The 13,225-nt window shown below is 43.8% G+C and overlaps 1 protein-coding gene across 4 annotated transcripts in view; it reads right to left on the reverse strand.

Moving 5' to 3' along the window:
* Window positions 1-13,225, reverse strand: part of PBX1 (PBX homeobox 1) — a 220,000-nt gene that overhangs the window by 52,391 nt on the left and 154,384 nt on the right. For 3 of the 4 annotated variants that reach the window (XM_060276637.2, XM_035122694.3, XM_035122691.3), the window contains exon 3: window positions 1,568-1,812. In XM_060276637.2, the coding sequence (XP_060132620.1) occupies window positions 1,568-1,812 (245 nt within the window). Of the gene's footprint in view, window positions 1-1,567; window positions 1,817-13,225 lie in introns of all 4 variants that reach the window. The other variant, XM_088674866.1, reaches the window with a different exon arrangement.

Genomic DNA, 13,225 nt, shown 5'->3' on the forward strand with positions numbered 1-13,225 from the left:
CTGGCTCTGGTGTGTTGGGAGAACCCGCAGAGTGCTAGGGGAAGATCGCTCTAGTGGTGATGGCTCCAGCTGGCAAGATGAAATGCTTGTGCAAATGGACTGTTCATCATAGCACAACACTGAATTCCACCCTTAGAGGGAATTTTTAGTGAATATCCTGTAATTTCCAGAAAAAGGAGGGAAATCTTAAAGAACCCCACTCTCAATATAGGAGGGAGTTTTTTTTCTGTCTAGTCCATTCATTAGCATTTTAAAAAATATAAAAAAATATAAAAAATATAAATTCCTAGAGGTTCATTGTGGAAAAGAATTGTGCATATTACTCCAAAGGCCACGTCTATACCATACATTCAGAACACATTCATAGCATTTTCATGGCTTCCCCCAAAGAATCATGGGAACTGTAGTTTACCACTCACAGAGCTACAATTCCCAGCATGGTTTACAAACAACAGTTCCCAGCATTCTTTGGGGAAAGTCATGTGCTTTAAATGTATTGAGTGGATATGGCCTCTGTCATATGTTAAGTAATTTCTACAAAAGCTCATGTTATTCTAGGCTGCATCAACAAAAGTCTAGTGTCCTGATTAAGGGAAGTCATAGTCCCACTCTGTTCTGCCTTGGTCAGATGACACCTGGAATATTGTGTCCAGTTCTGGGCGCCAAAATTTAAGAAGGATGTTGACAAGCTGGAACGTGTGCAGAGGAGGGCAACTAGGATGATCAAGGGTCTGTAAGCAAAGTCTTATGAAGACCAGTTGAGGGAGTTGGGTATGTTTAGCCTGGGAAGGAGGAGACTGAAAGGAAATCATAGAATCGTAGAGTTGGAAGGGACCTAAGGGTCATCTAGTCCAATTCTCTGCAATGCCGGAATCTCAGATGAAGCATCCTTGGAGGTTTTTAAGCAGAGATTGGACGCCCATCTGTCATGGATGCTTTAGTTGAGATTCCGGCATTGCAGGAACTCAGTAATGTTAATGGGATGTGAACTCTCTAAACATTATTTCCATATACAGCTTGTCTTGAGAACCCTTCACCATCAAATCCAACATCAGAGTAGCCCTGTGAGATGATGTGTTATCATGATTAGCCGCAAAGCTTTTCCTGGGCTGCATCATTTTAGAATCTAGTTGAGGAGGCAGCCTGTAGGAATGCTCTCCACAAACAAATCCCCCTGCATGTTGAAAACTAGCATGTCCGGAAAAAGGATTCAGTGAAGTCCTTGGAGAGGAAGGGAAGGACAGAAATTTGATAAATAAAAAACAAACAAACCAGGCCTCCCCAAAATATTATTTTTATATATTAAGCTTTGTTTACAGAGAGCATTCCCATTTGTATCTATGAAACTCTTCCACCTGCATCATGAAGTGGTACTGTTCTAATAATGGCTTTGCTGCTTTATTCTGCTGAGTGCATAAACTATGAGAACAAGGATAAGGTGGAATTCGAACCCAGATCCAGCACCTTATCCATGAGACCATGCTATGGGTTGTTTTTTGTGTGCATTCCAACATTATATGCTGGCTTCTACTGTGATACAGGAAACTGCCACGCACAAGATTAGTACCTGCTCATATTTCTCCAACTCGGTGTGGTAGATCTGTCGAATTTGAGATAGTTTTGCTCTGTAGTCCGAATGCTCCACAGAATTGTCCGAGCCGGCACCCCCAGATGCTGCGGCTGCGGCAGCCGCAGCGGCTGAACCCCCTCCTTTTTCAGGGCCTGCTACCCCTTCTGCTAAAAGCATGTTGTCCAGTCGCATTAGCTGTGGGTCTGTTGGTTCCTCCTCCTGAGCCCCTCGAATACTCAACACTGTAAGAAGCACAAAAGTGAAATGCATAGATTAAAACACGGAATGAGAGCAACCGCTTCCAAAGTATCTAGGAGTAGGCTCCAATAGTATGTTTTTACAGAAGGAAAGATAAATGGTAGTATTCATTCATACTGCAACTGTCTGTCTTAATCCTGTTGCTGAAACAGGATTCGTCGGTGCCCAATCATCTCATCAGTTTCAGGGAAAAATACCAGATTAGACAAATTCATGGAGGACAGGGCTATGAAAGGCTTCTAGCCACAACGGCTGTGCTCTGCCACCACAGATGGAGGCAGCAATGCTTCTGAATACCAGCTGCTGGAAACCACAGGAGGGCAGAAGGCTCTTGTGGTCAGATTCTGCTTGCTGGTTTCCCACAGGCAACTGTTCTGCCACTGTGATAACAGGATGCTGGACTGGATGGGCCACTGGCTTGATCCAGCAGGCTCTTCTCATGTTCTTAAGATGGGCAAGTGGGTGGGAGGTGGAGAATTCAAGGGGCAGCAGGACAGAAAGGGGTGTGTGGCATGTTCCTACCATTTTATTCTTCTACTGTAGGTCATTAGGGTGTTTTTTTTTGGGGGGGGGAGAAAGACCTTCAACTGCACCCATGGACTCCATCTCTGTGGGCAAAGAGGGAAATCCACCCTGTTCTGTAGCCTGCAACGTCTGCATATGAAGATATAAATCTCTACAGTCCTACAAAGGACTGCCCTTTCCTGTGGGGACCCTTCTGAGTATCGTCATCATCTCTGTGTATCCCCAACTTAGACTGTAAGGTGGCTGACGACCGTTGAAAGGGCTGTTTCAATGGTGGCGCCCCCAGCTTTGGAGTTTTCTCCTCAGCGAGATTCAACTGGCATTGAGCTGATGTCTTTCTTTCCCGATCTCTTTTAGCCTTCGGACACTTGCTGAAGACTTTTTGTTGTTTCCAGTTGTTTTTAGTATTTGATTTAACTCTTCCAGTTTGCTGCCCACTTTTAATTCTGCTGGTTTCTAAGTGTTTCTTCTTATTATTGTTTTTCTCATATATCAAGGTGTTTTTATTTTATTGCACTACATACTTTTTAAAATGATGTAAACTGCTGCTTTGGCTGCCTCAACAATATTTATGTATTTTATTGTTTTCTCCTGTTGTTTCTCATAAATTGTTATAAAAGGTTGAAGATCGGATTACCAAATTTTTTTAATAAAAATATCTTCCTTTATGAATATGGCTTAATATTTAGGCACAAAATGATAAATTATATTATTTCGCAGTTCTCTGATGCAGGGAAACCATCTGAAAGCTGTCAGCAACTGGAAGTCTCTAGGTCAGCAACCTTTTTCAGCCGTGGGCCAGTCCACCATCCCTCAGACCATGTGGTGGGCCAGACTATATATATTTTTTTGGGGGGGGGGAGGGAAATGAAAGAATTCTGATGCCCCACAAATAACCCAGAGATGCATTTTAAATAAAAGCACACATTCTATTCATGTAAAAACACCAGGCAGGCCCCACAAATAACCCAGAGATGCATTTTAAATAAAAGGACACATTCTACTCATGTAAAAACACGCTGATTCCCGGACTGTCCGTGGTCCGGACTGAGGTGGTGATTGGGCCGCATCCGACCCACAGGCCTTAGGTTGCCTACCCCTGCTCTAGACAAAGCCTGGCCATCTGAAGGAGGCCAATTGTTCTGTCTACTGACCAAACCAACCAACCAACCAACCAACCAACCAAACATAAAATGGTCTTTAAATGGCATTGACTTTATTTTAAAACGAAACTCTTTACTTCACTTTAGAATAGTTTTTGGGAGAAGGAAGCTATTTTGGGGAGGGTGCAAGAAACAGAGACCTAAAAGGGGTAAAACAATTTACAGTGTGGGGAAGGGGACGGCTGCTCCCCTCATAGGGACCCACAGCTAGACATGTCTGCAAGATAAACTGCAGGATTCGGTCAGCAAACACCACTTTGGCGCAAGCAAAACCGTCTACAATTGGCACACCAAGAGTTAAGCTACAGCCAGTGCATTCAAATAGTAAATAAGTAAAATGCCATGCCCTTGTGTGTGCGGCTGGCCAGACCCTGTAGGCTGTTGCCAATTCCGGTCACATATGCAGCTTTTGCAGGTCAGCCACATGAGGCTGTGACAGGGAAGGTGGATGTGAGGCCAATTCGAGGGGACACTTAGTTATTGGGGGCATCATGTTCTTCACATGATAAGACCAGACAAGAAGACTGTTTACACATGCTCTGCATTTATGGCAAAGAAGGATCAGTGCTGTATTTTCATAGCAGGCAGCCCAGTTATAAAATAATTATGGAGCAGTAGTTTATGTTCAGATTTCCAAGAGTTGCACAAATGTATGATGATCAAGGTGAGAACAGTCAGTAACTAGATCTGAATCATCACGGCTCTGTATTCTCTCTCTCTCTCTCTCTCTCTCTCTCTCTCTCTCTCTCTCTCTCTCTCTCTCTTTCTCTCTCCTAGTGCCCACAAGTGCAGACTGTTCTATGGCTCTCTCGCACATTCGTTTAGATGCTGGAAGTGCACAACCATAAAAGGGCACTTTTCACAACCCACTGATAAATGGTAATAGCTAGTACACTTTTTAAACTAAAAAAGCAGACTTTCCGAGGTAAGAAAAGCAATGGAAATCTACAACAGAAGGTGCAGAACAGCAACTACTTACTTGACAGCAACATCACGTAACCTCCGAGTAAATTTTGTGAAAAATCAGGGCAATTGCTTGATACACACTCTGCCTTGAAGTGGCATCTTTGTTTTTGTAAAACAGCAACCCACCACTCTCTTCCCTGCATCTGATACAACTTCAGACAGCCTGAGGTGCAGGCAGCGAAGTGCTGCGGAGTGAATTACGAAAACCATTCCCAATTCTTTGCAATCTGCTTCTCGTTGGTTGTTCAGTTTTGGAAGAGTGTCATGAATTCTGCCCATCCCTAACATATCTGACCATTGAATGGTTGTATTCTACTGTCATAAAAACAGAAAATTAGCACTAAGCAGAATTTTGACCCCTGATCAATATAGTCAATTGAGATTGTATTTTTGTTTTGTTTTGTTTACAGTTTCTGTTTTAAACACCTTTCTTTCATACCTCTCCAAGGAGACACCAAATATAAACACAAAAGAACTGTTGTTGGTAAATTAATCAAATTAAAGTTGTGTCAAATCCCCTGCAGCCAGCTCCTAGTATCTCTCTGAGGTTCAGCTCTGAGGGCCTCCTGGCGGTTCCCTCATTGCGAGAAGTGAGGTTACAGGGAACCAGGCAGAGGGCCTTCTCGGTGGTGGTGCCAGCCCTGTGGAACGCCCTCCCATCAGATGTCAAGAAAATAAACAACTATCTGACTTTTAGAAGACACCTGAAGGCAACCCTGTATTGGGGAATTTTTAATGTCTAATGTTGTTGTTTTTTTAAAAAAAATTGTCACCCCTCTGATGGGACACCCTCGCCATTCTACTTTCATCTCAGCCTGAAGATGCAGCTCTTTTGTCATGCTCAGTATTTGGGGGTGACTCCCATGTAGCTACCCCTATTCCATGGCTGTGCAGGAGCATGTGAAAGCACAATTAAGTTATGAGCCCTTGAAGGATTGTAGGCAGCTCCCCCAAGAGGATGGAGCCACCAGAAGAGAAGGCCTTACCAGTCTCCTTAAGCCTTCAAATGACCATGGCCATTTGCTGACACAACACCTTCCAAAGCTCAGCTGGCAGCCCCACATGGGCATAGCTGCCAACTCCCGGATTGAAAAATCCGGGATCAGCAGCGGCGCGGCAGCGGAAGTCGCTTCTATGCATGTCCAGACATGCGCAGACAGCTGGGAGCCGGGACATGGCCGCCGGCAGGAGCTGCATTCCAAATCCGGGGGATTTACGGGCTATAAATCCATTCGGGATAACAGCGGGAAACGGTAACAAAATACGGGGGTTTCCCGCGAAAAACGGGAGACTAGGCAGCTATGCACCTGGGAGATGTCCAGGGTCTGGCCTGAAGAGGCTCTGGGAATTGCTACCACCTCCCCAGCAGAGCAGGATAAACAGTAACTGAGTTTCACTGCTTTACCAGAGCAATTTTATACTTTGTGGTGGTGTGTTACTGTGCTGTCAGAATGCCAACTTTGTATGCTATACCATCAGAAAACACACACACACACACACACACAAACACACAAATACCTTCAGCCAAAGCCCAACTATCAGAGCCACTGTAGGTAACGACACCCATGTTCTTTCTTCCCCCCAAATAAGCCAAGTTTCAGCTTGGCTGCTTTCAGCAGAATGCCCCTGAGAATGCCCCTATGTCATCATGACGTAGAATAATTCCCAGGGACATTCTTGGGCAAGTGGAAAGACGGCTGTCCCCATTGGCCACTACATCAATGCTGTATCATAGAACTGCTTGAAGCTGTAGTAAGCCTCTCTCTTTTTTCAATGTAAGAAAGAAGGCAAAGGAAAGAAAGATCTCTGGCCACATCATATTTAAAGGTAAGCACCAGCACTCTGAAAATTCTTAGACTTTGCCCATTTCTTGAGTGCTGTTGAATACCCTCCTCCCTATTGGGGATGGGGAATGGTCCAGCAAAATTCTGTGTGCGTGTGGGGAGATTTTCATCTCAGCCGGATCTCTTATTTATCGTCAACAGAGGTTCTATGAGCCAAATGAAAATGCACAGCTGATTCTAGCTTCAAGTCAGATGCTCATTTGGTTAAAGTAAGAGCAAACGATTACTGATTAAAAAATAAAATAAAATAATTAGCGTTTGCCAATTCCTCAAAGATTAATCCTGTCCTTGGGGAGGGGGCATTGAACTGGTGCAGAATTGTTGAAAAGATGCGACAGAAATTTTCAGCACAAAAGTAGTTCAGACTGGTCGAGTACAACTTCAATCTCACAGGGGTTACAAGAAGCTAACAGCTGGTGTATAGGAAGCAAAGAGAAAAATGCCAGAAGAGCCACAAAGACCACGCCAGTCGCCAAGGTGGAGCAGTGGCAGCAGCAGCCCACATGCCAGCCTTTCAAGGCTAAGCACTCTGGTTTAAACCTCAATATTCCTGCGAAAATCTGAATAATTAAATTACTTTTGGCAGAAAGCATTTTTAAGGGGGGGGGGAAGCATTCCAGAACTCAAAAATTAAATACCTTAAATTGCTTCAAAGCGATAGTGGTCAAGCCGCAAATCCTTTTTCAAAGATTTGAGCTTTTTTTGTGCAATTAAATTTCACTTACGTGAGCGAGATTCAAAACTGACACAGGAAAGGTAACGCGAAATAAAAATAAAAAGCAATGACAATAAAGCAAAAAGCAACAATAAAGCAATGTTGCCAGGCATATAGAAGAAATTAGTTAGGTGACCACATTGCGATTCAAAGATGAACGTGAGAAATCTGATGAATCAGAGCTGAATCCATGCCCCGACTTTATGCCATTTTGGTGTGTGTGATTGTGCACTGCAGTTTGTGAAGCCCAGCAGCAAACAAAGCAAAATCAATGCCTTGGTGTGAACTGTCTCAAGCACTTCTTTGGATTTTGACTCCTATAAACCGGTACAATGTCCTGCCTCAGAGTCTGAACTGTCCTCTGCCCCCGACTCTTCCTGCTCTCTAAGCCCTGTAACTTCTCCTGCGTATGACACTTCCATCACCCGTTCCTTGGCTCTGAGCCGTCTTCCCATGGGCGCTCCCTTGGGGGCTCCCCAGCTGGTGACTCCCAACACTCTCTGCACCCAGTCAAATATATGATACTTCCCCATCTAGGCTGTTTGATAGATGGATACTTGCCCAAGGCCACACCAAAACAGGAACTTACCAATAAGGTGGTAGCCATATTTAACCCACACTCTTGTCTCTGGCCCATTATATCTCCAACTCCTGGAAAGATTCCATCAACGGTGTCTCCGAAAAATTTTACGCATCACTTGGGAAGACAGGCAAACTATTATCACTGTACTGGACTCATTCACAAAACCGTGTTTATGGAAGACACTCATACTCGGCTACGAGTGATAGAAGAAGAAGAAGAAGAAGAAGAAGAAGAAGAAGAAGAAGAAGAAGAAGAAGAAGAAGAAGAAGAATGCTCCCAGATTTAGTCTTGAATGGATCTGGCAGGCAAATACTGATGCAAATGATGCTGATGCCAATATTTGGGATCTGGGTACTAGAATGAAAGCTCACCCTGTGCACACTCTAAACAGGATGCTAAGGAGCAATAACAATGGGAGAGATTACTCTTCCCTGTTCACCACGCACCCTGTGAACCTTGTTACAAACCTTTTGAAAAAACGGGGAAAGAAAACAGGAGAGAGACTAAGGATTAAAACGTGACGGAGATCAGATGCCTGCTTGTTTCATAAAGAGCATTTGCCGAAAAATCACACTAAAGTGGGAGTGGGCTTCAGAAGGGAGATACTGTTCATATATAAAAAAAAATCTAAGCAATCAGTGTCTGAACTACCATGTGTCTATACAAACACATGATGAATTTATCTTTGCAAAACAGTTCAAGATGGGGCAACCTAAGTATTATTACTGAGCAATGTATCTTTAACCCATGCCCATGCAATACAAACACTTATTGGACACATATGGCATGCCTCTTTATAGATAAATTATTATTATTATTATTATTATTATTATTATTATTATTATTATTATTATTATTTTATAACCTGTCCATCCGACTGGGTTTCCCCAGCCACTCTCCACATAAGTAAATCCCACATAGCCTACATTATCCATTTCATTATGATAAAACACATTCATTGGGTAATAATGCAGTTGGAAAGGCGTTGGAAAGGCCAATGTGTCCAAGCATTTATTTTTGAAAGTCCTACATTTTAGAAGACTGAGGACAAAGGGAATATTTTAAAGCTCTTCTTTACCTCTCTTTAATATAATCAGCCCCACCTACAACACCACAGATCTAACACTTATCTTAAGACAATCCATTTCCTAATGCAACAGCCACATGTTTTATTGACATCTGCCTCCCTTGCCCAGTTCTTTCCCAATCTGCCTGAAATGTACAATGTTAGTTACGAACATACAGCTGGCAGCCTCCAGAGACAGCAAAACTCCAGCCTGCAACTTCAGGAAGGAATAGAATGATGGAAATGACAGTTGTGAAAATAACATGAATCTTTACACACTCACATAGAGAAAATGCTATTATGCCATGCTATTAGGTACGCATTCAGATGGAACAGCATTATGATAATCTAGTTTGGGTTTGTTAATATATAGTTTTATACATATATAATAGTAGGGCATAATAACACACATTTTGTAGAAACAGGAAGCCATTTAGCAAAACACAGTGCTGGTGAACTGACAATTTGGAGGATGTTTCATTTATATAGCTGGAACCGCAGCTAGTACAAAGCGGTGTAAATTTAGCAAAACAACAGATTCCTACTACATGTGTACTTCTGACTTGATTTGTTGCTTCTTTTTTTGTTCACAGAACTACCGGTACGGGTAATTAGAATTTACCTAAGCATGCCTTTTAGCTCCAAAATGCTGAAAGCTTTTTTTTTAAGTGCTTTCCCCATTTATAGGCACCTGCTTAAGAGAAAGGGGCCAATCTTGCCATCTAAAAGAAGAGCTTGCAAATACAACAGTGATTCTGTCTTGTGATGCTTTCTTGGAAAAGGCAGATAAGTGATGTGTGCATGGCAAAGTCCGTGGCCTCCAAGCCCCAATATCTTCTTTCTGCATGTGACAGTCCACCTAACAGAAGGGGATCCACCAGGGGTCAGCTTTCCAACTTAGTTGTTTATTTATTAAATTTCTATACCGCTTTTCATCCGAGGATTGCAGGGCAGTTTACAATACGAAAACGCAAAACCACATAACGTAGTAACAAGCAAAACACCTCAGTGTAAGAAAAGAATTCTTGTTTACTGGTGGGGGATTCTTCCTGTGCTTCTGGGTTAGCACAGCACTGACGTGACAGTCCAGAAAGCTGTTCTTCTTCTTCTTTGGCGAACACTCGTAGCCGAGTAAGATTGTCTTCCATAAACACGGTTTTAACAACGGGTCCGTAAGTGACTGTGGAGGCCAATTCTGGATCCACGCGTCCTTCCACAGTGGGGACACTGGTTTCCATGCGGGAGTTGATCACGGTGTGGATTTGCTAAGAGTGCCTTCCTCTTAGCACGTTTCTCCCTTGCGTCCTGAGATCGAGTTCCTTCAAAGCCCATAACACCTTTGGTAAAGGCTGTTCTCCAACTGGAGCACTCGCAGGCCAGTGTTTCCCAGTTGTCAGTGTTTATACTACCGGTACATGTTTTAAAGAAAGCTGTTGTGCTGATGGCGACCTATGAGTAATTTTTTCACACAGAGCTCAGCATCCTGATCAGAGTACAACCCGCCCTTCTTCCGCACAGCAACACACTGCATAAGCAACACACAGGCAACCTGCCCGGTACCAGACTTCCCCCTATCTTGCTTCTTCTGGTTTACAACACCCCAGTGTCTGTCTGGCAAGTTCCAGAAAGAGTTAAAATTTAAAAGATATTAGAAAAAACAGCTCGACTTCATGTAATTTTCAGTCTGTACACAGCATTGCAAGAGAGGTGCTGTAAATACTGAAACATTTCACACGGTGCCTTCTTGCCTAAAGCTAACTCTACGGAGTCCCGGTTTATTACTCTTTTTTTTGGGGGGGGGGAGAAAGGACACAAATTAAACAATCAGGAAGACAGGCATAGATCGCTCTGAAAATGTGCTTGCCATTCAGACATCCACTAGAGGGTACTCTTTCTTCACAAAGTAGTGGCACACCTTCAAGAACAAATAATTGCAATAATAAAAAACAACATGAAGAGAACACACTCCTTGTTCCCAGACACAATATCCAACTGCTTCTTATCCAACTGTGTCATGGAAACATAGAGGAACCGGAGTCAGTCTTCTTGGGTATGAGCAAGGTCAGAATTAGCTCACTTGTTCTACCCAGGGACAAAGAGCTGCCTCTTTAAACCCTATTCAAAAGAGCAATGGGGCCATGCAGGAGTATGGATCTCTCTGAATTCCTCTGTCTCTCCATTCCAGGTCTGTATTTTGCCTTGACCTCAAGCCTGCAGTTGTTGGGGGAGAGCACCCATGTGCAGTTTTCAGCCTGCAGGTGGGGCCTCTAGTGAACAGGGTTCACCTATTGTGAAGTACCGGAGCAACTCTCAGGCTTACATTGCCCCTCGCTCTCGGCAAAATGGGGTGCACGGTGGTGGGACAAGCACTTGGGTCGTCCAGGATTTTTTACAAGCATAAAATGGAGTGCATGCATAAGCCCAAGATTCCTTCCTACAACCCACTGGTATATGTGTCCGTTTGCATGTATGTGTGTCTTTGTGTTCACGTACTCTCTCTCTCTTTCTTTCTTTCTTTCTTTCTCTCTCTCACACACACTGTATGCATGTATATACTGAAAAATTTTCCTCATCTTGGATTAAAATTTGAGCTACTGATTAATCTAAACCAGGCACCCCCAAACTGCGGCCCTCCAGATGTTTTGGCCTACAACTCCCATGATCTCTAGCTAACAGGACCAGTGGTCAGGGAAGATGGGAATTGTAGTCCAAAACATCTGGAGGGCCGAAGTTTGGGGATGCCTGATCTAAACTATCCCTCCAAGTCTTCATCCCTCACGCTCTACTTTCCATGGCTGGTGTTGCCACAACAGAAGCAAAGGTAAAAAGAAGAGAGGGCAATCTCCCTACAGTCTGTCTCCTCTCCTACATCAGACACTCTCCTACTAAAAAGGTAGGGAGGGAATGGATCCTGATTTACTCCTGATGACCTTGTTGAGATTGGGCACAGAAATAATCAAGCTTTTTCTGCACGTTGGAAAAAAGTATGGCCTTTAACAAGCTCACGGGGGGACTTCTCTCCACCATTACTGGAAGCTGACACATAGAAGCCCTGAGTGCTGGAGTAGTATTTAGCATGTCCAATGGGTGGGACCCTACTCTGAGGGAGCCTGCTAAGGAAGGACATTGCTTATAGTGAATATCAAAAGAGACCTGCATAGCTGTGTTCCTGCCTTTATATTCACGATAAGCATTTTGCAAGTCTCATCCCTTTGCCTCCAAGGAATAATGTGAGTGAACAGGTGAGGTCCCTGTGGGCTGAAGGCAGGCAAATGTTGTCCGCATCTTAAAGGGGGGTGGGGAGAAGACCCAGGTGGCTACCGACTGGTCAGCTTGACATCAATACTGTACCAGGAAAGATTCTTAAATAGTCAGTCTGTGAGCACTTAGAATAGGGTGCTGTGATTACCAAGACCAAGCATGGGTCTCTTAAAGATAGGTCTTACCAGACAAATTTCATTTCTTTTTTTGATGGTGTTACAAGCTTGGTGGATCAGGAGAATGCAGTAGAAATTGTGTATCTTGATCTCAGTAAGGATTTTGACAAAGTCCCTCAGGATATTCATGCAGAGAGGCTAGTAAAATGCCGGCTGGATTAGGTTACTTGTTAAATGGATTTGTAGCTGGTTGACTGACCAAACCCCAAAAGTGATCACTAATGGTTTCTCATCATCCTGGAAAAAAGTGACAAGTGGGGTGCCGCAAGGTTCTGTCCTGGGCCCGTTGTTGTTCAGTATCTTTAGAAACGACTTGGATGAAGGAATTAAGGGGAAGCTCATCAGCAGGTGGCGCTGTGGGTTAAAGCACAAAGCCTAGGGTTTGCTGATCAGAAGGTCAGCGGTTCGAATCCCTGCAATGGGGTGAGCTCCCGTTGCTTGGTTCCAGCTCCTGCCAACCTAGCAGTTCGAAAGCATGTCAAAGTGCAAGTAGATAAATAGGTACTGCTACAGCGGGAAGGTAAACGGCGTTTCCGTGCACTGCTCTGGTTCGCCAGAAGCAGCTTTGTCATGCTGGCCACATGACCTGGAAGCTGTACGCCGGCTCCCTCGGCCAATAACGCGAGATGAGCACTGCAACCCCAGAGTCGGTCACGACTGGACCTAATGGTCAGGGGTCCCTTTACCTTTACCTTACATCAGATTTGCAGGCCCCCCCATCAAACTGGGAGGGTAGCTAATGCCGCAGAACACAAAATCAGGCTTCAGTATGACTGACAGATTGGAGAACAGGGCCAAAACTAACAAAATGATTTTCAATAGGGGTATATGTAAGATTCAACACTTGGGCAGGAAGAACCTGCTGCACAAATAAAAGATATAAGACACATCTTATATTTATTTTTTCCTCAAAAAAACACACTATGGCTTATTTTCAAGGGATGTCTTATAGGCTGAGAAGCTGGAACATGTGCAGAGGGGGGAGACCAAGATGATCAAGGGTCTGGAAAGGTGAGTGGGTTGGGAATGTTTAGCCTGGAAAAGAGGAGACTTAAAGAGGAGATATAATGGCCATATTCAGATATCTAAAGGGCTGGA

Source organism: Zootoca vivipara, chromosome 7 (genome assembly GCF_965207765.1).
Source record: "Zootoca vivipara chromosome 7, rZooViv2.hap1.1, whole genome shotgun sequence".
Classification (NCBI taxonomy): domain Eukaryota; kingdom Metazoa; phylum Chordata; class Lepidosauria; order Squamata; family Lacertidae; genus Zootoca; species Zootoca vivipara.